This window comes from Panthera leo, chromosome E1, assembly GCF_018350215.1.
Source record: "Panthera leo isolate Ple1 chromosome E1, P.leo_Ple1_pat1.1, whole genome shotgun sequence".
Taxonomy (NCBI): domain Eukaryota; kingdom Metazoa; phylum Chordata; class Mammalia; order Carnivora; family Felidae; genus Panthera; species Panthera leo.
In genome coordinates, this window is record NC_056692.1 from 57,715,378 (window position 1) to 57,738,686 (window position 23,309).

Consider the following 23,309-nt stretch of genomic DNA (forward strand, 5'->3'; position numbering starts at 1 on the left):
CCTGCTAGACCCCCCGCCTCCCCGACTGGGGAGCCCCGTGTCCCCGGCCTCCCCTGGCTCCCAGCTTGCTCTGGGCTAGCTTCCCCTCTGCCCACGCACCTGAACAAGGCTTTTAAGTTCTCGGGCAACTCGGTGCGTCCCGCGTAGCCAGGGTTCATGGTGATGAACAGGCCCACGGTGGGGACGAGGCTTATCATCTCTCCCAGGAAATTGAAAGTTTTCTTCTTGGCCCGAATTGCATCTTGGACACATTTTACCTAAACAAGCACACAGACACATCCGCGTGGAAATGACCAGTTTCTTCGGGCTGGATCTCCATCTGTGTTAAAGTGCATGGCTGTGAGTTTGCAGAGGATGCTCCTGGTCTGTCTGTCTGTCTGTCTGTCTCTCTCTCTCTATCTTTTTGAGGGGGGGGAGGGGCAGAGGGGGAGAGAGAGAGTCTTAAGTAGGCTCCATGCCCAGTGCAGAGCCCAGCTCAGAGCTCCATCTCGTGACCCTGGGATCACGACCTGAGCTGAAATCAAGAGTCAGATGCCTACCCGACTGAGCCACCCAGGCCCTCTTTTCTCTCCTTGTAATGAAACTTCATTTTGAGACACTAGACTCACGTGCAGTTTTCAGAAACAATGCGGAGCACATGCCCGGGTGCCCCCGCGTGACCTACCCGGCGCCCCCTAGTGGTAACATCTGGCACAGCAGCAGTGCAGCATCACAAGCAGGACCCCGACGCCGACAGTTGAGACAAGGGACATTGCCGTCACCACGAGGACTCCTCACGTGCCCTTCTATAGCCATAGCCCCACTTCCCCCGGCCCCCACCTTCTTCTTGGCCCCCGGCTCCCCACTGCTGTAATCCTGCCATTTCACGAATGCTGTGTCGGATCGTGCAGTTTGTAATATGACGTCGCCCAGCAGAACGCCAGGGTGTCGTGCGGCGTGTAACGTGATGTCACCCAGCAGAACGCCGGGGACGCCCCCCCCCGCCCGTCCCCCAAGGGCGAAGCTGCCTCAGAGTTGGTTCCGCACTATCGCTGAGTGGTGTTCACCTCCTAGCGACTCCCTGTGTCCCGTTCCTGCCCTGGAAGTGCCGCGTGGGAGCACTGATCAGAGCCACCTCTGTGTCAGACAGTCTTTAAGAAAGACGGCACTGGGGGAACTCTAAACTTCAGGGGTCCTTGGCCGGGTTTGACGGTCCGCCCCGGCAGAGCAGCTGCGAGGCCGCGCGCCACCACTGGAGGGCGCCCCACGATCGCGGTTAAAACCTTCCAACCACCCGGACTTGAATTCAGAGTCTCCGCCTTCCCAGCAAAGTTCCCGCCCTCGGTCCTGGCCTTTCCTCCCTGGCTGGCCCGCAGCGCAGGGCTCCCTTCCAGAAGGGCTCCCCCCCACCCCATGCGAAGCCTCTAGCTAGCACCCCGGGCCGGTCCCTGCTGGTCCATTCGAGTCAGAAAACATTCTGGGGTGCAGTGACCGACTTAGGGGGTGGGGCAGTAAGTGCGGCTGCAGCCCCTCATCTGCGGTCGGTTACGTACACGCCGCTCTCTCTGATGCTCACCGGTTTCGCTTCCGTGTGCCTGCCCGGACCCCGGGCCCCCGAGGGACAGCCCCGGGGGAGACCGCCCGTCTCTGTGCCACAGCACCCCTCGCTGCACGGCGCACTAAGCCCCGCGGGGCCCTACCTGCACGGCGATCACCGACAAGACTTCCACCGAGATTCGGTTGAACTCGTCGAAACAGCCCCAGGCTCCCGTCTGGGCCAGGCCCTTGTAGATGTTGCCGCAGGACTAGAGAGGGGGAGAGGGGAGAAGGGAGCCCTGGGGAGAGGAAGGCAGGTGGAGGGCGGGCGCCCCCCGCGTGGAGCTGGCCTCCGGGGAGAGCCCATCCTGCCCCGGTGATCTCCCTGGGGTGGGGGCTGCCCTGCCACCCCCTGCCCCAGCTGGACAGTTCAGACAAGCGCATTCATGTAAAGTGCAGCCCTTGCAATGTTCTTCTTGCGCACAAGGGAGGGGGCTTCTCTCTGAGGGGCTGGTGGGGCGTGAGTGTCGGTTTCTTCTAGATGCTTCTGGCACCCCAGTCCTCAGCTGGGTGATCGGCAGTCTTCAGTGATTCTGCGAGGGCTCCAGGGAGTGTTACGCTCCTTCTGGGGCGTCCGGGTTCAGGTTTGACTTCTCCGGACTACAGAGGCTGGCGTGGACCGTGACCTTGCTGGTGAGGTTGCTGGTGCCACCTCAGGAGGGTCGGGCCCCGGGGCTCGCATGCGGGTGGGGAAGGGACTGGAGGCCCCCGCAGGCCCAGGCTCCCGGCCTCAGGCCCACCCCCAGCCCTCCTGTTGGAAGCTGCTCTACGGGGCCTCCAAGAGGGTATGCACTCTCCCGGGGCCCTCAGAAAACTGACACCATTCTGCACAGTCTCCAGGGCCTGGCGGGGCCCCGGCCTGGCCTCTGGCTCCCCTCCTAAGCCTGCCTGGACTTGCTTTTACCCGGAAGCCCCAGGCTGGATGAACCACGACACAGGTGCCCCCAGCCACCAGGGGGAAAGCTCAGAGCCGAGGCTGGGAGGAGGTCCCCTCCTAGGGCGGGTCAGGACGTTCGGGGCTGGGCGTGCTGACCCTAGGAGCCTCTTCCAGACGTGTTAGTCACATCCACGAGGCCCCAGCTTCCCGGGAGGGCCAAGACGGCCAGCAGGGACACAGCTGCTGAGCCTGCTGGGTGCAGAGACTCTGCAGACCGGGAACCTGGGGCCTCTCCTCCCCGGTTCGGCCTGCAGTGTCCAGATGCCTAGAACACGCTTGGAGCGTGGAGGGTGCTGTACGTGGTCCCCACGGGGGCCTCTGGCCGCCCCCTCCGGGCCTGGGAGCTCACCTTATAATCCATTTGCTCGGAGCAGTTGAAGACATACACCATGGTGCCCAGGGCCCTGCCCAGATCCTTGGTGGTCTCAGTCTTTCCCGTCCCGGCGGGGCCGGCAGGGGCTCCGCCCATGATCAGGTGAAGGGACTGGGTCAAGGTTATGTAGCATCTGTAAGGGACCTCTGATCATCCCGAGTGCGGCGACCCCACGGCTGCCCCCTCTCCTCTCACCGTAGGGTCAGCTGGTCGTGCTCATGGTGCACCTGCTGGGCGCCAGAGAGGGACAGGGACCGGCCCGGCCAGCGCGCGAGACGCGGCCCGGGAGCCAGCACCGTCCTGGGGCAGACGCGGCACAGATGCTGTGCCCACCGCAGGGCGGAGTAAACCAGTGACAGTCACCTCACCATCTTGGAGGGCTCGCTCTGAGCACCTCCTGGCTGGTCTGGTCGGAGTGTTTCGTCTCATTAAATCGCTCCTTCTTCCACAAGCTCATTCGTAAGATGGCACTGCCCCCCCCCCGCCCCCCCCGCCGCAGGCCCCCAGAGAGGATAAGCCAGTCCCCCAAGACCGCACGGCTAGTGAAGTGATGGGTCCAGAACACGGTGCCCGAGGCTGGGTGTCCCCACTGGGCGGCAGGACTGAGTCCGAACGCAGGCCTCCCCTTCCCAAGCGCCTGGTTCTGTCAGCCACGGGGGGCCGGGGGCGGGGACATTCGGGTCTGACAGCGCGAGGGAGCACGGGGAAGGGTCCTCAGAAAACAGGCGGTTTCCTTTCCCGGTTGCTCGGGAAGCGACGGGCGCCGGTGCCCTCACCTGTCCGTGAGCGGGGTGATGACCAGCCTCGGCGTGTTGCCCAGGTACTCGTACGAGTACTGGATTTGGGCGTCGCAGATGTTGGCAAAGCAGTGCCTCCTGTCCTCGTCCCACCGATGCCGGAGCTGTGACTGCCAGGTGAAGGCCTGGGAGCTCTCCACCTGCAGGGAGGCGGCAGGAGGGGGCAGTGTGGGAGCCACAGCTGACCAGGGAAGGCCCCCCCATCACTCCTGCAGGGTCCCGCTCCCCCCCCAGCCCAATCCTGCTGACGAGCGAGCCCCTCCCCTGGATTGACTGCTCACCAGGGGTGAGTCTCAGGGAGGGATGGGGTTGGGGGGGACGCGGGGGGAGGTGGCTGCCACCAGGAATAGAGCGGCCTCCCCAGGAAGAGGCACCAACGGGGGGCTGGGGTCCCCGAACACCTGACCCTTGCCCGAGCGCCCGTGCCTTGGCCGTGATCATCTTGGCGACCACGTCCCGCGCGTGCACATCGACGGTACAGACGGTCATGATTTTCATCCTGTCGCCGGCAGTGAGGGTTCCAATGAGCAAGGTGATGAGTGCGTTCAGCTGGCTGATCTGCAGGGGCAGAGGCACCTCGGCTGGGACCCCATGTGCTGCCCGTGCACCGTTCCCCCCACCCCCCCACCCTGCCTGGCTGCGTGGGTCCCCTGGGAGCCTACGGTAGGGTAGGCACGACCGGCACGCCTTTGCTTACAAACAGGGAGCGCAGAGAAAATTCTTCATATCCCCCAAGTGGGGGGGGGGGGGCGGGGTAAGCAGAGCAGCCCCTGATGGAATTCCGCGGAGGCTCTAAAAATGACGTAGCCCGAGAAAAATCTAGCGCCACGGGGAGATGGTGGGTATTCAGTAAAAGCGGGGGTTTTGAAGCCCTGCAGATAGTATGTGTGTTATTTCCGTGCAAGTCAATCACACACACGTGAAAAGATCGGAAGTGTACATACGAGTTGTTGACAGTTGGCACAACAGGTGGTGGGGGTTACGGGTAGCTTTCCTCATGTAAAAAAAATTACCTTTAGTTTCGAAATTTCTTTAAAAAAAAATGCTTATTTATTTATTTATTGTGGACGAGGGGGAGAGAGAGAGAGAGAGAGAGAGAGAGAGAGAAGGAATGAATGAACGAATGAATGAATCCCAAGCAGGCTCTGTGCTGTCAGCACAGATCCCCATGTGTGGCTTGATCCCACGAACCGTGAGATCACGACCTGAGTCGAAAACAAGAGTCAGACGGTCAACTGAAGGAGCCACCCGGGCACCCCTAGCCAAGAATCTTTCTATTTATTTTTTTTAATGATTTTAAATCAATTAATTTTTTTTTTTTTTATATTTCCAACATCAAAGTTTACTAGAAGATCCAAGAATCTTTCAAAAAAGGCTCACGGTAGCCTTTGATGATTTCCAGACCAAAAAATTAAAGTTATCCGTTTCTAATAAGTTTTTTTTTTAATGTATATTTATTCTTGAGAGAGAGCGAGTGAGGGAGTGAGCCGGGGGGCAGTCAGAGGGAGACACAGAATCGGAAGCAGGCTCCAGGCTCCGAGCTGTCAGCACAGAGCCTGACGCAGGGCTCGAACTCACGAACTGTGAGATCATGACCTGAGCCGGATACTTAACCCCCTGAGCCACCCAGGCGCCCCTAAAGTTACGTATTTCTAAAACGGTTGGTTTCCTTTGGGCAGAACCACTGGGGGTTGCCAAGACTGGAGCGCTTTGGGCCGACCGACGGAAAGGGCAATCCCGCAAGGGCACAGCCGCAGAGCGGATGCCTCTGGAAATCTCTCGGCAGTGTTTCGGATGGACCCGCGGGACCACGCACCTGCTTTTTGTTGTAATCTTTGATGGCGTTTTCATAGCCTTCCTCCAGCCTCGCGAACGCCAGGCCCACCTCGGTGGCCCACCAGATCTGCGTGCACGTGAGCGCAATCTGAAAACAGACGGGCCCCCCCGTCACCCGCGCTGTGAGCGTCACTTCTGATAAAACAGTCCCTGCCGGCCAGATAGGCCGTTACCGGTTGGACTGACCGAGGGGCAGGTGAACACAGCCACCCCCACGCCCCCCCGAGCCAGACCTGGGCTGGGTAATCAAAGATCCACTGCTCCCTCGGCTTTTCCTCGTACGTCACCACGGCTTCTGGAATTTCGTGTCGGAGTGTGGCGCGCATTCGGTCAAGCACTCGGTTCAGCCAGACTTCCACCTGGGGATGGGAGCCACACTAACCCGACGGGCCCTGAGCTCAGCTAGCTCCAAAGACTCGCTTTGTCATTAAAAAAAAAAAAAAAATACCAGTGGTCGTCACCCCAGGGGTAGGAAAGTCAAGGTTTTTGCAGAGCAGGAAGAATGACCCGCTTAACAAAATCCACTTGGGAAGCCCAGTGGTGCCCGCCCCCCCCCCCCCCCCCCCCCGCCTCCCGGAGACTTGTCGCACTGGTGGGCTGGGTGTTTAAGCGTGCATGTGATCTCCAGGCAGACAGGGGAGGGGATCCAGAGAAAATTCTAGAAGACTGGCTACGTCTGGGCCCGTGGGGTGCTACTGATGTTGGGAGACATGGCGTCTGTCCTCTCGGGTCCCCGGCATGTTCTGGCTGCTCCTCAGGTGCCTCGTGTCAGGGTCCAAGGTGGTCCCGTGGGACAAACTTGCAGACGGGCCTTCTTTGTATTTGGAAATACAAGCCCTCAAGTAGCCATTGCTGGCGGGGGTGGGGTAGGTGGGTGGCGGCGGGGGGTGGGGGGTGGGGTGGGGTGGAAACAGGACAATCGGGTTGGTTTTTCGTTTAGACTAAAGACGGTGCAGGCCAACTGTTAACCGGGGGAAGCGGGTCTGAACACGCCTCTGGCTCTTGCCCCAGCCCTGCCAACCTTGTCCTGAGATTTTCCTTTTTTTTTTTTTTTTTTTAACATTTATTTTTGAGACAGAGAGAGAGAGAAAACACGAGAGGGGAGGGTCAGAGAGAGAGGGAGACACAGAATCTGAAACAGGCTCCAGGCTCCGAGCTGTCAGCACAGAGCCCGACACGGGGCTCGAACCCACCAACGGTGAGATCAGACCTGAGCCAAAGTCGGATGCTTAACCGACTGAGCCCCCAGGCGCCCCTGAGATCTTCCTCTTTCCTCCCCCAGCGAATTCATCTCTGAGCTACATTTCGTATAGGATGATGTCAAAATCCTGTTTGGTTGCTGAGTTGGGCAATGAGATGGGGGTGGGGGGTGGGGGCGGACAAGGGGCTGCCGGAAGTTTCTGCCGGCAGGAGGTGGCCTCTCAGGGAGGCTAGAGAAGGGAACGGGCCGCCCGAGGTGAGGAGAGCCCTCTGGTCAGTCAAAGCCCTAAAGCTGACTGTTCGGGGCCCCCCCAGGCGGTCCCCCCACAAGCCCTCGAACAGCTGGACTGTGTCGGAAACCTCCCCTCCCCACCCCTCCTCTTCTGGCTGTTGGCTCGCAAGATACGCTTCAGGCTGTGCAGGCGAGGCGTTGCTGGAAATGCTGTACGGAAGCTGGTGGAGCTTTTATTCGAGAGAAGGACCGTCACGGGCCGGCGGCCGTGCCGACACCCCCCGCCAGAGGTCCCCGCTGTCCCTCCAGCGCGGACGTGCCCGCGGCGCTCACCTGCCCCGAGAGGTCACACTCTTGGTCAAAGTGAACGTACTCGTCTTCCTTGCTGTGCATGCCCAGGCCAACTTTGAGAGGCTTCCTGTCGTCATCGAGGCGGAACTCCAGCTTGCACAGGCTGTCGAAGAGCTTGGCCAGGTGACGGCCCACCTGGGGCGGGACAGGGCAGACACTGGGTCAGGTGAACCAGGGACTGGGGGGGGGGGGGGGGGGGGGAGGGGCACACGGCCTGCTTCTCTCCCCCTCCTCTGATCGGTGATGACCAAACACGTGTGACCAACCAAGGGCACAGCGGAGGGCTCTGAGGCGGGAGCCGGCACTGAGAGACAAAGGTCTGTTCCGGAAGATTCCGTTTCCTTGACAAGGCCGTGTCCCTGGGCCACCCCGCGCAGACCTGCTTGTGCGTCCCGTGACTTTACGATTCAAGGAAAATATAGTAAAATATAGTCGTTTCCCCCACCTGCTTAGTTAGTTACCCCTTTTCTCTTTAGCAGCGCCTCAAGGAGACTTCTCCTCCTGGCTCTCGGGGCCTGGGGTCTGTTAGGACCAGCCAGCGGGCAGGTCTCTGAGAAGGAGCGGCTCACCAAGCCCCGGGCCTCCAACCCGTCTTCCAGATGAGGAAAACGAGGCACGGGAGGTATGGGACAGGATCTGAGACGCGTCCAGTGAAGCGGTCATGGCCGGGCCCCCGGCAGTTTCTGGCACCCGCCTCCACCCCAGCCAGGGCTGCCGAGGGGACGAGCACGGGGCCGCCCGGGGCCCGCCTACCTCCACGGGGTTGTTTCCGTTGGAGAGAATGTCCAGGAGGTCAGCCGAGGAGACAAAGTAGAACCTCGGGAAAGCCAGTCTTTTGGTCTCTAAATATTCCGCCAAGGCCTTTTCGCACACGGCCAGGCTAGGAGGGGGCAGGAAAGGGGGCTGTTGAGGCCCAGTCCTGGGAAGGCCGCCTCCAGCCCAGCCCAGCCCAGCCCATCCGCGCTGGGCTGACAGCCCCGGAGACGCCCGGCTCGCAGCCCGTTTCATTCAGACCTTCCGACCGGACACGCCGCGGGCGTTCCTCTGAGGCCGGACACACGCTGCGTGGCCGGTGTGGCACCCTGTGGCCGGGAGCACGAGCCCCCAGGAAGGGGAGTTTGCTCTGTCCTGGCCCGGGGAGGGGGCGGGGCGCGGGCTGATGGCTCAGGTCCCTGCAGCCGGGACGCCTCTCACCCGGACAGGCGTGGGGACCCACCTCTTCTTCAGATTCTCGAGCTTGTCGTAGAGGCCGGGTTTGTTGGTGGCCTCGACCACGTTGGGCGTTTTCACCGCCTCCTCCATCAGGGCCTGGGAAGAGACGGGACCCCCCCGCCCCGCAGGGCGTCAGTAGCCGCGTTTTCTCCGCAGAGCCCTTCCCGCAAAAGCCCGGGAGGAGGGAGAAGGCTGTGCTCGCCTTGAACTGCATGTCAATGCCGTCAAAGCGCCTGGAGTCCTCTGGCAGCTGGGCGCGGATGTCTTCTGAGCCGATGAAGATGCTCTCCAGGTGGCTCCAGGTTCTCTGGACCTCAAACCAGATGGAGATGACGGAGTCCGCCGTGGACAGCTTCTGCTGCCAGCTCGTCACCTCCTTCAGGAAGTGGGACAGGTACTTGGACATCATCAGGTTCTGCAGCTGGACCTGGTTGTCCTCCAGTGTCTCCACCAGCACCTCGTCCGACTTCAGCATCATGGTGCCCGTGCGCGGGTGCGGCTCGTGCTCAAACTCCATGGTGGACCAGGTGCTGTCCAGGGCTTTCAGAACCTTCCAGGGGACACAGAAACGGGCTCCCTCAGCGGCTGGCAGGAGGGGCCGAGGAGGACCCGGAGTTCTCTGGAACACGGGACGAAGCCCTGCTTTGAGAAGACCGACACGTTCACGCCAGCAACACTGACAGCCGCCAAGAGGGGGAAACAACCCAACGTCTGTCCGTCAACAGACGAACAGACAGGCGAAACGAACAGGTCATCGGCAGGCCGTTGGGCCATAAAAAGGAATGAAGTTCGGACATACGCTCCCACGCGGGTGGACCTTGACGACACAACGCCATGTGAAAGCAGCCAGACGGAAAAGGCCGTACGTTGCGTGACCCCGTTCATACGAGATGGCGGGATGGGCGAATCCATAGGGATGGTGGGTTCGTGGTGGCTCAGACGAGGGACAGGGATGTACGGGAAGGTGGGGGGATTTCTAGAGGGCGTGGCTTTCTTTTTAGGTTGACGGAAATGTCCCAACGTGGAATAATTCTACCACGTGATGCTTGCCCACATCTATGGAGAGACAAAAGCCACTGAGTCGTACGCGTTACATGGGTGAGTGCGACGGCATGTGAATTATGGCTCAAAGAAAGCCAAAACGTGACCACTCACACTCGCCAAGCAGGTGAGGAGACAGGTTTGAACCGCAGAGGGAATCCTCCCCAGTGTCCCTGTGTCCCGGGACCGCCCCAGCCAGCCGGTGGCCAGCCCTCCTGCCTTGCCTCCTCCCACCTCTCCTCCAAAGCCACAAACAAGGGTGCTGCATGAGAGGAGAGAGCTCGGGGCAGTTTTAAATGTGCTACCATTGTTGGGGAGCCTGGGTGGCTCCGTCGGTTAAGCGTCCGACTTCGGCTCAGGTCACGATCTCACGGTTCGTGGGTTCGAGCCCCGCACCGGGCTCTGTGCTGATGGCTCAGAGCCTGGAGCCTGCTTCCGATTCTGTGTCTCCCTCTCTCTCTGCCCCTCCCCCGCTCGCACTCTGTCTCTCTCAAAAATCAATAAAACATTAAAAAAAAAAAATGTGTCACCATTGCGCACAGGAGACACAAGTACAGCCGGGGTGGAGGAGTGGGGTGGAGGGGATCCTTTCCTCAGTAATAAATTCTGGAAGTATCTGGGGGGCGTCGGTTAAGAGAAAGCCCACCAAGCTTTCGTTTTTGTGTTAAGTGGCCACTGGACCCCATGCTTGTAGGCGGTGGGCTGGTGGGTCAGGTTGAGCATCATCCCATATGAACAACGTTGCTTTTGACAAAACAAAACAAAACAAAAAAATACCTTTTCCATCCCCGACTCTTTCACAGCCTTGTCAACGATGTTCCGGACCTCGTCCTCGTATTTGTGGAGGTTTAACTGTAGTAAATCGGCCAGGGTGGTCTCATCTGACATTTCGAATTTCACCTGGGGGGTGGGGTGGGGGGAGAGGCACGTTCCGCATCAGGTCCTTTATTTAGCACGGGACAGACATCTCTGTGCCTTGTGGAGAGAGGCAGGTGAGCAAGTAATCCGGGCTGCAGGGGGGGAGCGAGCGGGAGCTCTGTGCCACTGTTGACGGGCTGCGTGACTTGGGTGAGTGGCTCTTGAGATGAGATCATCCTGGATTACCTGTGTGGCACCTAAACCCAGGCGTCCTTATAAGAGAGGAGAGGAGAGGAGAGGAGAGGAGAGGAGAGGAGAGGAGAGGAGAGGAGAGGGCTTTGAAATGCAGAAGAAAGCCATGTGGTCACAGACACGGAGATTGGTGGGACGCGGGAGGCAGCCACGAGCCAAGGAACGTCTGGGGCCACCACAAGCTGGAAGAGGCAGCGAAGGACTGTCCCCAGGAGCCTTCAGAGGGAGGGACCCCTGCCCACACCCTGATTTCAGACTTCCGGCCACAGAGCCACGAAAGAACACGTTTCTGTGGTTGGAAGCGCCCAGTGTGTGGTTCTTTGCTGTAGGAGCCCCAGGGCGCTAACGCACCTGCTCAGGGATCAATGCTATTGACGTTACTCGCCATTGTTTTCGTAGCAGGCAGAGCCGAGTCTCGGGCGCTGTCGCTCTAGTGACAGAACCAGGTGCTGGCATTGTGCCACCCGGTCCTCAAACCCCTTCCACACGCCCTCTCCTTCGTTCTCGCCGTCACACGGACATTTCCCGACACCGCTTCTGAGCCCCCTCTGGAACCAACTGGCTTAACCCACTGATAGAACGGAGTGTCTCCCGATCACATTTGGGAAAATAGCTGCCGGGGTTTCACTAAGTCCCCGGCTGGGGCGTCTTAGTTGCCTGTTGATCGCCGGCCAGGGATCTCTCCCGGGGCGCCTGGGTGGGCATATGAAGCTGCTGGCCAGTGGCCTGGAAAAGCTGTGGTCTCAGCACCCAAGTACCCCAGACAGCCTTTCTGGTTGTCTTGTGTGACTTTCTCCCAAGGCTCAAGCCACACCCCACCTGCTCCCGAAGCCTTTTCTGTCCTTCCCTGCCCTCGGAGAGGATGCCTCCTCTAAACTCAGAATCGCTGCTGAAAATCCCACTCGGGGATCCCGAATATGATGGCTCGTGCTATCCTCCCCTCGCTTCCCTGAGAACAGAGGCTGTGTATTCCCCCCCCGCCCTCTCTCTCTCTCTCTCTCTCTCTATCCTGGGCACCGCTGTGGGGCCTCTGCAGAGTAGCTGTCCAATATAGTTTTGTTCAATGCTTGCAGGCGGTGGGAACTGTTCCTATCTGCCTCCTGCGGCTGTCGATGCCAATAACAGCCCCCCGACTAGGGGACACCCCTGGGAAAATTAGGACGCTAGGGCTCTGTGGTCCCGGGGTGCACGGGGAAGCCAGGATTGCTGTTCATCCGAGCCGAACTTCCGGAACCCTGTGGACAGTCAACTTACAACCGAACCCGACTGCCGGATTCGCGGGGCCCGGTGCAAAATGAAAACGATGGGGCCCTTTGTTAAAAAATTATTAGGAATTCCCAGACGGCCACAGCAGAGCGCTGCACGCAGCACGGGGGCCCTCTGCGTGCAGAGCCCCGCCCCCCCACCCCATGTGACCGGTCCAGGTCACAAGTGCCCGAAGCCGGCCTTGCCCACGCCCGGCTTCGCCCGCGTCGGGCCGGCCCGTCCCGCGGCGAGGCCGGCCGGCCGCCGAGCGCACTACCTGGGTGGCCTGCATGAGTTGGTGCCAGTGACGGTCCCGGATGGCGGGGTTCTGCAGCTCGCTGACGGCACGCAGGGACGTGATGGTGTTCTTCACCATGTTGTCCAGCCCCACGAAGGCGTCCCAAGCTTTTATCTCCTTGTCCAGGGACCTCACGTCCTTGGCAAACTTCTTACAGTCTGTGTCCATCTGTTCGACGTTAATATTTTTCCACTTGGTGGTCTTCCAGTGGTCGATGCTGGTGTTCACCTGGGGGGGGGGGGACAGCTCACTGAAGGTTCGGGAAGACGGCCGGGTTACCTTCCTGCCGTGGCCCCCCGGGGAACAGCGAGGGTGGTCAGGTGGACAGATACAAGGGTGGTGGGGGCCGGGGCGGGGAGACGAGTTGTACAGATACAACTTAGAAGTCGGCAGTTAAGACAGATCTGGGCAGTGTCCTATGGTGGGCGCTATCGCTCTACTGTTTTTATAGTTTTTTTTTTTTTTTTTTAATGTTTGTTTATTTTTGAGAGAACAAGAGACAGAGGGCAAGCGGGGGGAAAGGGAGAGAGAGAGAGGGAGACACAGAATCCGAAGCAGGCTCCGGGCTCCGAGCCGTCAGCACAGAGCCCGACGCGGGGCTCGAACTCACGGACCACGAGATCAAGACCTGAGCCAAAGTCGGACTCTTAACCCAAAGGCGCCTCTACTTAACAGGACCACCCGACGTGCTTCGACCAGGAAAACGTGAGTGATGCCTGGCACTTGGGGGCAGAGGCACTTCACGGCCAGTGCTCAACTCCGAGTTCTGTCGCCTTGGCAATCACGGACACGCGTGTGGCTACCTAGCCCGGATCTCTGAGCCGCCCCAGGGCTGCTTGGAACCAGCGCGTGGATTCGGCACGGAAGAGAAATACGCTTTTGCTGTTAACAACACAGAGCTGTCTTTCAGGGCTGTTTGTTAGTGCAGAGTAACCTGGCTTATACTGACTGGTGACAACGTGTTAGAAGAAACCGGAAGACACAGAATGTTCCCCTGGGAAAAACCCTACCAACAGTGAAGACAGAAGACCACAGATCTTCTGGGTCCGGGATGGGCTGAAAACGGATGCGTAGCTGGGATCGAAGGGACGAGATTATCGGCACAGGCGCTTGAGGCAGGGAGGCCCGGGCGGGACAAGAGTACTTGTTACCGAACGAACGAGACAGAGGTGGGGTGTTTACAAGAAACCTGCCTGGAAGCTATGCTCAGAGGCAAACCTCAATCACATCAGTGGCTCTTTCTGGCAGGTTTAAGCTTATTCTCTATCCTGTTTTCCTAGAAGCGTCCTGGCCAGTTCCGTCTGGAGAACTGTCCCTGAAATACTCTGGCTGTAAACGCTTACTGTTCCCTCCCGGGCAACGTAGGCTCTAGTCTGTGCTGAGCGGTGTTTGTCGAGGGGAAGTGCGGCCACCCGTCCTCTCTGGCTTTACCGCTGCCTTCTGGGATGGCCTTCCGACGCAAGAGACTCGAGTTCAGCTAAGTGTGGAAAGTAAGTATGCGTCCGCTCTCGTTAGGAGCGGTCGTAAGAGAGCCTGTGACTCCAGAGACGCCTCCCCCTGTGTAAGCACTGCGTGGGCTCAGGGCGGTCATCTTCAACATCGAACTCTGTCATCCTGACAGAGGAAATAAACGAGGAGACAGAGGGGGCTTCCGTACGGGAGCCCTGCGTCACGCCGGGAGAGCAGTTCTCCCCCAGATTAGCTCGCGGAGAAGATTCGGCTCCGTATAAAGGCGTGATGGTTTTCCCTCTCGCAGGGGAGGAGGATTTGACAAAGATTCTCAAGTTCGATCCCGAGAATGAGAGAGAAGGCTCACGCGTCTCTGCCAACGGGGGAGCTGGGAGGAGAGGCGGCAGGAGCCCCCAGGCGCTCGTGCGCTACCCTTCAAGAGGGGGTGCCTGCGTCAGCCACGCTGTCGCATCCGAGCGGCAGGAGGATAGCGGGAGCACCTCGTCTGGGCGCTGGGGTGCGGTGGGGGTGCAGAGCCCCCTCCCCCTGACATCCGGGTGCTGGGCTGCAGCCGGTGCAGAGCCACCCGTCCCCCCGCCGCCCCGTCCTCGAGTCCCCGTGGCGCTGGCCTGCCCCGTCCACACCTGGTGCCTGCCATCCGCCTCACCATGACGATCATGTCCCAGAGCTCCTTCAGCAGGCGGACCTCCTTGTGACAAGCTTTGAGCTGCTTATAGTCTGGGACCGTGACTTCGAACAGGCTCCCGGACTTGCACAGGGAGTCCATGACACTCTCCATGGACACGATGCTCTTTTGTTGCTGCGGGGGGGGGGGGGGGGGTCAACAGCACCGTTGGCGCTCAGTGCTGGCCTCCCTCTCGCCCTCCGCCACGTCCCGGGGCACCTTCTCGGGGTCGCCGCCAGCACCCTGCTGTGTCCCAGCCCCACGCGCCGACCATGGGGCAACGGTCGCTACCCTCCCCTCCTGCCTTCAGACGCCCGCTGCTTCTGATCGTGCGGGGAAGGCGGTTTAGGCTCAAGAAGCGAACGGACTCTATGCGAACTTCCTGAGACTTCCAGGCTTTCCTAATTTTCACGCTCTATTTTATTTTTTTTTTTGCCTTATTAAGCATTACGTAGGTAATGCCTGATTGCTTTAAATATGATGGAAGCCTAGGCAAGAGGAGGAAGGCAAGAGTCACCCCAAACCAGGAGAGCGAGAGTGGGTGCTTCCGTGTCGAGTACGCGCGTTGTCTGCGCGGGTGTGAAGGTGGGCTCCCCGTGTGTGCGGGCGGGTGGCTCCAAGAGGCCTTTCGCACGCACACACCCGGTTACTAGACAAGCTCACGCGGGATCCCCCTGCAGAATCAGCCCAGGTCCCTCAGGCTCCAGGAGACGCTGTGTGCCTCCCACTGGGCTCGGGGACGTGACCCTGCAGAACGGGGACCATCTTGGGGACCATCTTGGGGAATGGCAGCCCCGAAGCTGCGTGGGAAGAGCAGAGGCTGGGGGAGGGCACGCACGGGTGACCCTGAAGGTCACACGCACTTGGGGTCTCTTGCGCTAAGTCCTGAGTGCCCCACACGCTCCCCCGCGGGACCCGAGCCCGAGCGGGTTGTCAGGCCCAGCCCCGTGGAATTTGCACGTTGGACGCCGGCCACGGATGAAACAGCGGAGACGGAGGGGGACGTGGTGAGAGGCTCGGGCACGGGACTTGGGGTCCGTGGGGACACCTGCGCACACGCACAGCCCCGAGGCCAGGCCCCTCGGGGCCGCGTCCCTGGACGCCCACGAGTGACAGCCTGAGGAACGGCCGAGAGGCACCGGGGCCTCGACCAACGTACCTTATTCAGGGACTTGTAGGGGTCGGGGTCCGTGAAGGTGAACGGCGCTTCTTGCCGGAACTTCTCTCTGAACTCGTGCTGCTTGAGCTAAGGGAGGAGCAGCCGCGTCACCCTCCCCAGCCCCGCCACGTGGAGGGTGCGGGCCCGGCCCCCCCCCACCCCCGGGATGGCACCACCTCAAACTGCTGGCACTTCCGTCTCAGGATGTTGACCTCGTTGGCCTGGAGGGGCGCCACATTCTGCTTCACCTGGATGGCCAGCTTCTTGGTGTTTGTCCACTGCTCGGGCAGCTCCTGCGGCAGATCGAGCCCGGGGGCCGTTGCTTTTTCCGTTGTTTCAAGACACTTTCTATCGCGAAGCGTTACGGACTCACGGGGAATCGCCAAAGTAGTAGAGAGTCCTGTGTGCCTCCCCCAGCCTCCCCCCCGGGGCTGGCACCTCAAACGGCCGCGGTGCGACCCCCACCCCAGGAAACCAGCATCGGCGCGTTTCCGGGAACCAGGTGGCAGACCTTGTCCGCTTTCACCCTGCGTTAACCCGATTGCATCGGCACACGAGTGTGCACGCGATTTGTGCGGGAGCGTGTGTCGTCCTAAGCCATCTGAACCCACGCCTAGGTCCCTGTGACCACATCCTCAGCGCACATACACGGAACTGTCCTTTGCCGGGAAGAACTCGTCCTACATGGTCTCTGTATCTGCCCCCAGCCCGTCCGTGGGCAACCACTAACCTTCTCCCCATTTCTAGAATCTTGCTAGTTTAAGCACGGCTTTAACAATCAGATGGATTTTTGTATTTTCAAAGTTCTCCACCCCTGAGCAAATATCGGACTTCTAATCGTAAGATGCTGAGGCCCTCCCCCCTCCCCCCTGCCCTGCCACGGGGAGAGCCGGGCTGACCCGGGGCCTTCCGGGCTGGGCAGTTCCCAGAGCAGCCGCCCCCGTGTCCCTCCAGGAGGGAGCCGGCCCTGCCTCGGCCTCACGGCCCTGCCCCTCACCTCTGCGGGGCCTCCGCCGACCCCGCTCTCCGTCCACTGTCCCCTGCACCCGGGGCGGACCCGTCCTCGGGGGTAGGTGTGGGGTACAGGGGCATTTTTAATCCAACAGTTAAAGGGAGGCCCCACTGGCCCCACCCTGGAGGCCGCCTCAGTGTCCCTTCCTCTGTGGGGACATTCCACGGGGTTCCCGAATCCAGAGGGGAGGTTTATCGTGCAGGCCCCGCGTGAGGCCTTGTCCCTGTTCAGACAGCCTGCACCCCTACTGCAAGGCCCCCAGCAGTGGGCGGCCTCCCTCCCCTCTTCCCTGGATGCTCTCCTCCCCTCTTCCCTGCACACCCACCTCCCCTCACCCTTCCCAGCACTGGGCAGCCTCCCTCCCCTCTTCCCTGGACGCCCTCCTCCCCTCTTCCCTGCACACCCTCCTCCCCCCACCCTGCCCAGCACTGGGCAGCCTCCCTCCCCTCTTCCCTGGACGCCCTCCTCCCCTTTTCCCTGCACACCCTCCTCCCCTCACCCTGCCCAGCACTGGGCAGCCTCCCTCCCCTCTTCCCTGGACGCCCTCCTCCCCTCTTCCCTGCACACCCTCCTCCCCCCACCCTGCCCAGCACTGGGCGGCCTCCCTCCCCTCTTCCCTGGATGCCCTCCTCCCCTCTTCCCTGCACGCCCTCCTCCCCCCACCCTGCCCAGCACTGGGCGGCCTCCCTCCCCTCTTCCCTGGACGCCCTCCTCCCCTCTTCCCTGCACGCCCTCCTCCCCCCACCCTGCGCAGCACTGGGCAGCCTCCCTCCCCTCTTCCCTGCACACCCTCCTCTCCCCACCCTGCCCAGCACTGGGCGGCCTCCCTCCCCTCTTCCCTGGACGCCCTCCTCCCCCCACCCTGCCCAGCACTGGGCGGCCTCCCTCTCCTCTTCCCTGGACGCCCTCCTCCCCTCTTCCCTGCACACCCTCCTCCCCCCACCCTGCCCAGCACTGGGCGGCCTCCCTCCCCTCTTCCCTGCACACCCTCCTCCCCCCACCCTGCCCAGCACTGGGAGGCCTCCCTCCCCTCTTCCCTGGACGCCCTCCTCCCCTCTTCCCTGCACACCCACCTCCCCTCACCCTGCCCAGCACTGGGCGGCCTCCCTCCCCTCTTCCCTGGATGCCCTCCTCCCCTCTTCCCTGCACAACCTCCTTCCCGCACACCCTCCTCCCCCCACCCTGCCCAGCACTGGGCGGCCTCCCTCCCCTCTTCCCTGCACACCCTCCTCCCCCCACCCTGCCCAGCACTGGGCGGCCTCCCTCCCCTCTTCCCTGGACGCCCTCCTCCCCTCTTCCCTGCACAACCTCCTTCCCGCACACCCTCCTCCCCCCACCCTGCCCAGCACTGGGCGGCCTCCCTCCCCTCTTCCCTGCACACCCTCCTCCCCCCACCCTGCCCAGCACTGGGCGGCCTCCCTCCCCTCTTCCCTGGACGCCCTCCTCCCCTCTTCCCTGCACGGCGCGGCACCTGGCCACTGTCTACCTGCAGCTTCACATGCGTCTCCTCCGGCATCTCCTCCCCGTAGGTCTGGAGCAGCTCGATGGTTTGCTTCAGGGGCTCAAACATGTTGTCGGTGGCCACCTGCCTCTCCTTGACCTTCATCAGATGCCCCATCACCTCCACGAGACCGTCATAATCCCCCTCCTTGAGGGGCTTTGTCAAGCCCATCCTGGCAACTTTCATGAAGGCCTCTAGGTCAGCCAGGCTGTTGAACGAGAGGGCCCGGTGACAGGCGTCCCCCTCCACGGGGAGGGTGAGGCCCATCGGAGGAGGCGGCCAGCCGTGAGGGCTCCCCGTTGTGCTGCGGGGCCGTGCTGAGCAAGGGAGGGCTCCTGTCCGCCCCCCGACACCACCTTGACCCTCACCCTACGCCTTACCAGCCCCGCTCAGACTGGCCTCCTGGGCAGAGCTCAGCCCACCCGTACTCCCTCCCGGCACCGTGCCCTCAAGGCCCTGACTGCCGCCTCTGGTCTCGTGGGGCCGGTCCCCTGGTGACACTTCAGCCTGCTCTGCCCCACCCTCCAGGCTGCAGACCGTGCGTGCTCAATAAACAGGTGTCGAACGAAGCACAGGGTGTCCCTTCACAGCCGGTGACGCCTTTCTGCTGGGACCCCCCACCCCCACCCCTTGCTGGGGGCCCACTGGCCTCTAAGCCTGACCTCCAGCCGCCCCGTGGCCCGGAGGAGCGCCCACCCGCACCACGGAAGCCTGTCTGCCCGGCTCTCCAGGGACGCGGCCCTCTGCAGGGTGGCGGGGGATGGGCTGCGGGGTCCCGGTGCCCACCTGTTGACGACGTGTTCGCTCAGGTGACGCTTGAACATGAAACCCCAGCGCTTGATGATGTTGAGCAGAGCCTGCTTGAAGGGGCGGCAGTCGCACTGCAGCCAGCCGTTGAACACCTTGGTGTTCTCACACTTGGACACCTCCTCGTACAGCTTCTCGTAGGAATCGATCTGGAAAGCGGGGCCACGGCTCAGTCGGGCGGCCGTGGGAGGCGGCGGCACAGCACGCGGGCGGCCCCCACCCCCCTGCGGGGCACGGCTTCCCGTCCCGGCAGCCCCGGGTTCCCCGCAGCCCAGTGGCCCGTCCCCAGCTCAGGCAACCCGTCGGAAAGGGACGCCATCGGGCAAGGCCAGCACGGCCTCTGCAGGACAGGCCAGAAGCCAACGGGTGAATGCGGTCAGGGCAGGCTCGGGGCACCTACACTTGGCCCTCTTTGCGCGGCGCTCCATTCTCGGGGCTCTCACGCTCCACCAGCCGCCCCCACCCCGTGCGGCGGCATCGGCCCTGGTGCGCGTCTCCCCTGGGGGCGGGTCACTGCTGCTCACGGGCGACTCCCCGTCACCGCGCGCGTGGGCAACAGGTGGAGGTTTGCGTAGTAACGGTTTTTCTCACGTTCCGTCTTTCTGCTCTGGCACCTGCAGCCTTGCTGAGCCTGGTGGGACGGTCCCTCCCAAGGCTGGCAAATTCCCAGAGAAGGCCTCTCCCCAGGGAGCGTCTTTCTTATACAAACCAACCCAGAACCCACTCCCCAACCACCCTCTTCGCCCTCGGGGCCGACATTCCCCTGTCCTCAGCACCCCAGGGCCTGGTCCCCGCAACGAGGCACCAGCCCTACCCCGCGGAATCCACTGACATGATTCCCACTAGCTGATCCTAGGTCCCCTTGCCCTGCCTCTCCCGAATATTCCTTCCAGGCTGTGAATCACGCCTTCCGCTCGGTCCCTCTGCCTCCGGACCGACCCCAGTGCTGCCCCCATGGCCCTGCGGGGCGGGGCCTGCTCCCTCCTCCTGGAGGCAGTGAGTCACAGACTCTTTTCCATGGCGATCATCTCCTGCTCGGCTGGAGTCACCAGACCCGAATAATAATAAAACCCGCATTTTGAAACCTTTCACCGGAGGTTTGAATGGAGCCCAGTGACCTCCCTCCCTGGGGTGGGGGTGATCCCGTGAGGGGGCGAGGCTCACGCGCACCTGCTGTTGGAACTGGGCGAGGCTGGGCGGCGTCTTGGGGAGGGCCTCCTCGGCCCGGGTGTCCAAATCGTCCAGGGTGGCCGCCCGCCCGTAGATGAGGAAGTTCTTCATGAACTCCTGGGGGTCGTCCATCCACAGGTAGGAGTACCTCTCGAAGGAGTCCTGGTACTCCTCGGCCTCCTTCATGGCGCTGAGGACCAGGTTGGACAACTCCTCCCTCATCTCTATGAGGTCCGACATGTCCTCGAGGTCTGCCTGGGAGGGGGCAGGAGACAAGCGGACCTGTGAGCCGTTTTGCCGGGGGTCACGGCGTGGAGGTCATCTCTCCGCCCTGCAAGGAAGCTCCCCGCCGGCGGGAGCGTCGCTAACCTCTCAAGGTGGGAAACAGAAATCTGCCCACTTGCCGTGTTGGCCCGTGAGGAGATCATGTCGAACGGGACTTTTGTCTGGCGGACCCCAGGGTGACTCACACACTGATTCATCCGGGCCGTGCACCTGCTGTGTGCCACACGAGGGGGTGGGCACGGGGGATCTAGACAGGGCTCGCACGGAGGGTCCAGGGGCGGGGTCAGACGTTCACCAAAGAATCCCAGACCCTGAGACTCGCCCTAACGTTCACCGGGGAGGAGGTGGGGGGGAACGCTCCCTGCGGAAGTGACCGTTGTTCTGGCCCCTGCTGGATGGGGGGCGGGGGGGCAAAAAGCAAGAGAAACAGCGAGGCACAAGCAAAGGCCCTGTGGTGGACGGACGCGGCCGTCTGAGGAACTAAAAGGAGTCCACCACGATGGCTAGAGCGGGGACCAGGGGAGGCCTGTTCTGGACAGAATCTTTTGCGTTTCAAGCGACAGAAAACCCAACCCGAGTTGGTTTAAGCAGCAGGAGAATTCACGGACCCACGGACCTGGAGAATCTCAAGGTGGAGGGTGTGTGTTAATTACGGTTTGTATTTTCGTATCTTAAGATTCACTGACATCTTCTAAAAAACTTTTTGAATATTTATTTTTGAGACAGAGACAGCAAATGAGCCGGGGAGGGGCAGAGAGGGAGGGAGACACAGAATCCAAAGCGGGTTCCAGGCTCCAAACTGTCAGCACAGAGTCTGACGCGGGGGACGAACCCACAAATGGTGAGATCATGACCTGAGCTGAAGTCGGACGCTTAACTGACTGAGCCGCCCAGGTGCCCCAAGATTCACTGACGTCTTAAAAAACCTTGCTGGCTGGGGAGACACCACCCTCCTGGGGACTAGCCAACTCTGAGCGACTAAGGGCTCAGGAGCAGAGAGCACACCCTTCATATGCAAACCATCCAGCCCTGGGTCTAGACACCCCCCTCCCCCTGCCCCCACCACCTCCTTTATCCCAAGCCAACGCTCCTCCTATCCTAAGTGCCCCAGGGTCAGGTACCAGGTAACCGAGGTGACCCCTGGGCCTCAGAGTCACTGACGTCAGTGCAAACTGGCCAGTTCTGAGCTCCTTCCCTCACCAGCCTTGCCTCTCCTGCAGAAACCCCACGGAAGTCTCTGGCCTGGGCTATCCTCCTCATTCCTGCTTCTGCCTCCCGACTGCACCTGCTTGGATCCCTGCCACCCCGCGGGGCCCGCCAGGCCTCCCGTTTCTATGGGAACTGTGAGCAGCACTAACTTTCCTCTCAATGGCACCGGCCTCTCCACATCGCCGCTCAGTCACCTCCGTAAACTAAGATCCCACGGGTAGGAATGAGACCGGTGTGTGTGTGTGGGGGGGGGTTCAAGGCCTGGGGTGTGGCATGATCAGCAGGATCCTTGTCTTACTTTGCTCTGTCCTCCTCCACGTGTGGCTTCCTTAGCAAATGAATCCCCTCAGAGCCCCACAGAGGCTGCAGGAGCTCCAGACTTGCATCCTGCCAGACTCCGGAGCTCACGGGGTCCCACGTCCATACCTGAGCGGACGTCTGGTGACAGACTCTATTCTGGGCTCTGGAACAGCTTGCCGTGTGCACTTGGGCCGGGCTCATCCCCTTTCTGTGGCTCAGAAATCCTCAGGCCGTTTTCTTTGCCCGATACCGTCGGCCTGGAAATCCCCTCCTCACCCTTCAAGACTCTGTGCACACTCAGCTCCTCTGGGAAGCCGCCCTTGACCTTGCCAGTTATCTCCTCTGTGTACCCACCTCACCGCACGCGCGCACGGGCACACACGCTCACACACAGGCACACACACACGCACATGTGCACACACACCTTCCTCCCTAACAGTACAGAGTTTCTTGTTGTAAATATCTATTATTGCAAAGAATTCACGCCCGTTACCAAACTTCAAGCGGTGCTCACGTATATGAAATAAAAAACAACCTTGCACCCCCTGTCCTGCCCCGACCCCTCACCGTCCCCCATCCTTAACCCCATCCTGTTTCCAGAGGTAAGCACTCTTAACGGTTCGGAGTGTATCCACAGAAATACAGACTTTCGTTCATGTCAACAAATGAAATCGTATTCTACGCGTTGTGCCACAACTTGATGAGCACTTAACAACCTGTCACCAGCCTCTTTCCACCCCTGGCTCATGTTTGGGACTCAGCTGGCTGTCCTTGTGCGGATGGGCCCGAATCTACTGGCATCTACCGGAGAGCTCCCTTATTGGGGGGCATTTAGGTCTTTTCCAGTTGGGGTTTCCCTGTTATACAGACAACGCTCTGACAAACACGTCCTCAGACCTCCCTCCAGGGGGAGCCTAACTTCCTATGCCTTTTTGTGTCTGGAGAATCTGCTCAGACTGGGTCGTTTCCAGGTTTTTAATGCATCGAGGGTCCGAGGATGTGCGAGCCAGGGAAGCGTGTTGGTCGAGATGCCCGAGCACTGAGGGACTCACAGGGTTAACCTCCAGAAGGGAGCGAACTACCAGCCCGCGGGGTAAGAGCACACTCTTGCCATCTTGGTGGGGTGGGGGCGCCTTGGGGAGGTGACCGGAACAGGGGAGCCGTAGGAGCCTCTGCAGGGGAGGAAGGTGGGGCCGGGTGAGGCCCGGACTGACCTTGTAGCTCATTCGGTTCTTGGCTAGCCGGGGGATGAGCTTGGCTGCAGTGTAGATGTCGTTGATCAGGCCCTCAATCAGCATCAGGAAGCCATAGTCGAGGCCCAACTCCAGGGACGGATTGAAGACCAGCCCGTCCTCGTCCAGCTGCATGAGGACCTCAAACAGCGGTGCCACGCTCCCCTGGAAGAGATCGTCCCGGGCTCAGTACCTCGAGCTCGGATGAACCGCTCCCAAGGTCCCAGTGTTCCCTCCGGGCACCACAGGGCTGACCCAGGCCGGCCGGGAGCACTTGGGGGAGCACGCCTTCC

The 23,309-nt window shown here is 61.2% G+C and overlaps 1 protein-coding gene and 1 long non-coding RNA gene across 2 annotated transcripts in view; one reads left to right on the top strand and one right to left on the bottom strand.

Annotated features, from left to right (window-relative positions):
- The window catches only part of DNAH17 (dynein axonemal heavy chain 17), a 104,856-nt gene that overhangs the window by 50,175 nt on the left and 31,372 nt on the right, over window positions 1-23,309 (bottom strand). Inside the window, 20 exon segments of the mRNA XM_042915889.1 lie at window positions 100-257; window positions 1,680-1,784; window positions 2,862-3,018; window positions 3,662-3,822; window positions 4,109-4,240; window positions 5,499-5,606; window positions 5,752-5,877; window positions 7,284-7,436; window positions 8,055-8,181; window positions 8,518-8,609; window positions 8,716-9,063; window positions 10,332-10,454; window positions 12,187-12,435; window positions 14,324-14,476; window positions 15,501-15,587; window positions 15,677-15,793; window positions 17,999-18,221; window positions 18,800-18,969; window positions 19,991-20,245; window positions 22,999-23,181. Of these exon segments, the coding sequence (XP_042771823.1) occupies window positions 100-257; window positions 1,680-1,784; window positions 2,862-3,018; window positions 3,662-3,822; window positions 4,109-4,240; window positions 5,499-5,606; window positions 5,752-5,877; window positions 7,284-7,436; window positions 8,055-8,181; window positions 8,518-8,609; window positions 8,716-9,063; window positions 10,332-10,454; window positions 12,187-12,435; window positions 14,324-14,476; window positions 15,501-15,587; window positions 15,677-15,793; window positions 17,999-18,221; window positions 18,800-18,969; window positions 19,991-20,245; window positions 22,999-23,181 (3,227 nt within the window).
- Window positions 7,345-8,804, top strand: LOC122206590. Its single transcript, XR_006196520.1, has 3 exons — window positions 7,345-7,424; window positions 7,778-7,923; window positions 8,670-8,804. It is a non-coding gene; the product is annotated as an uncharacterized LOC122206590 (long non-coding RNA).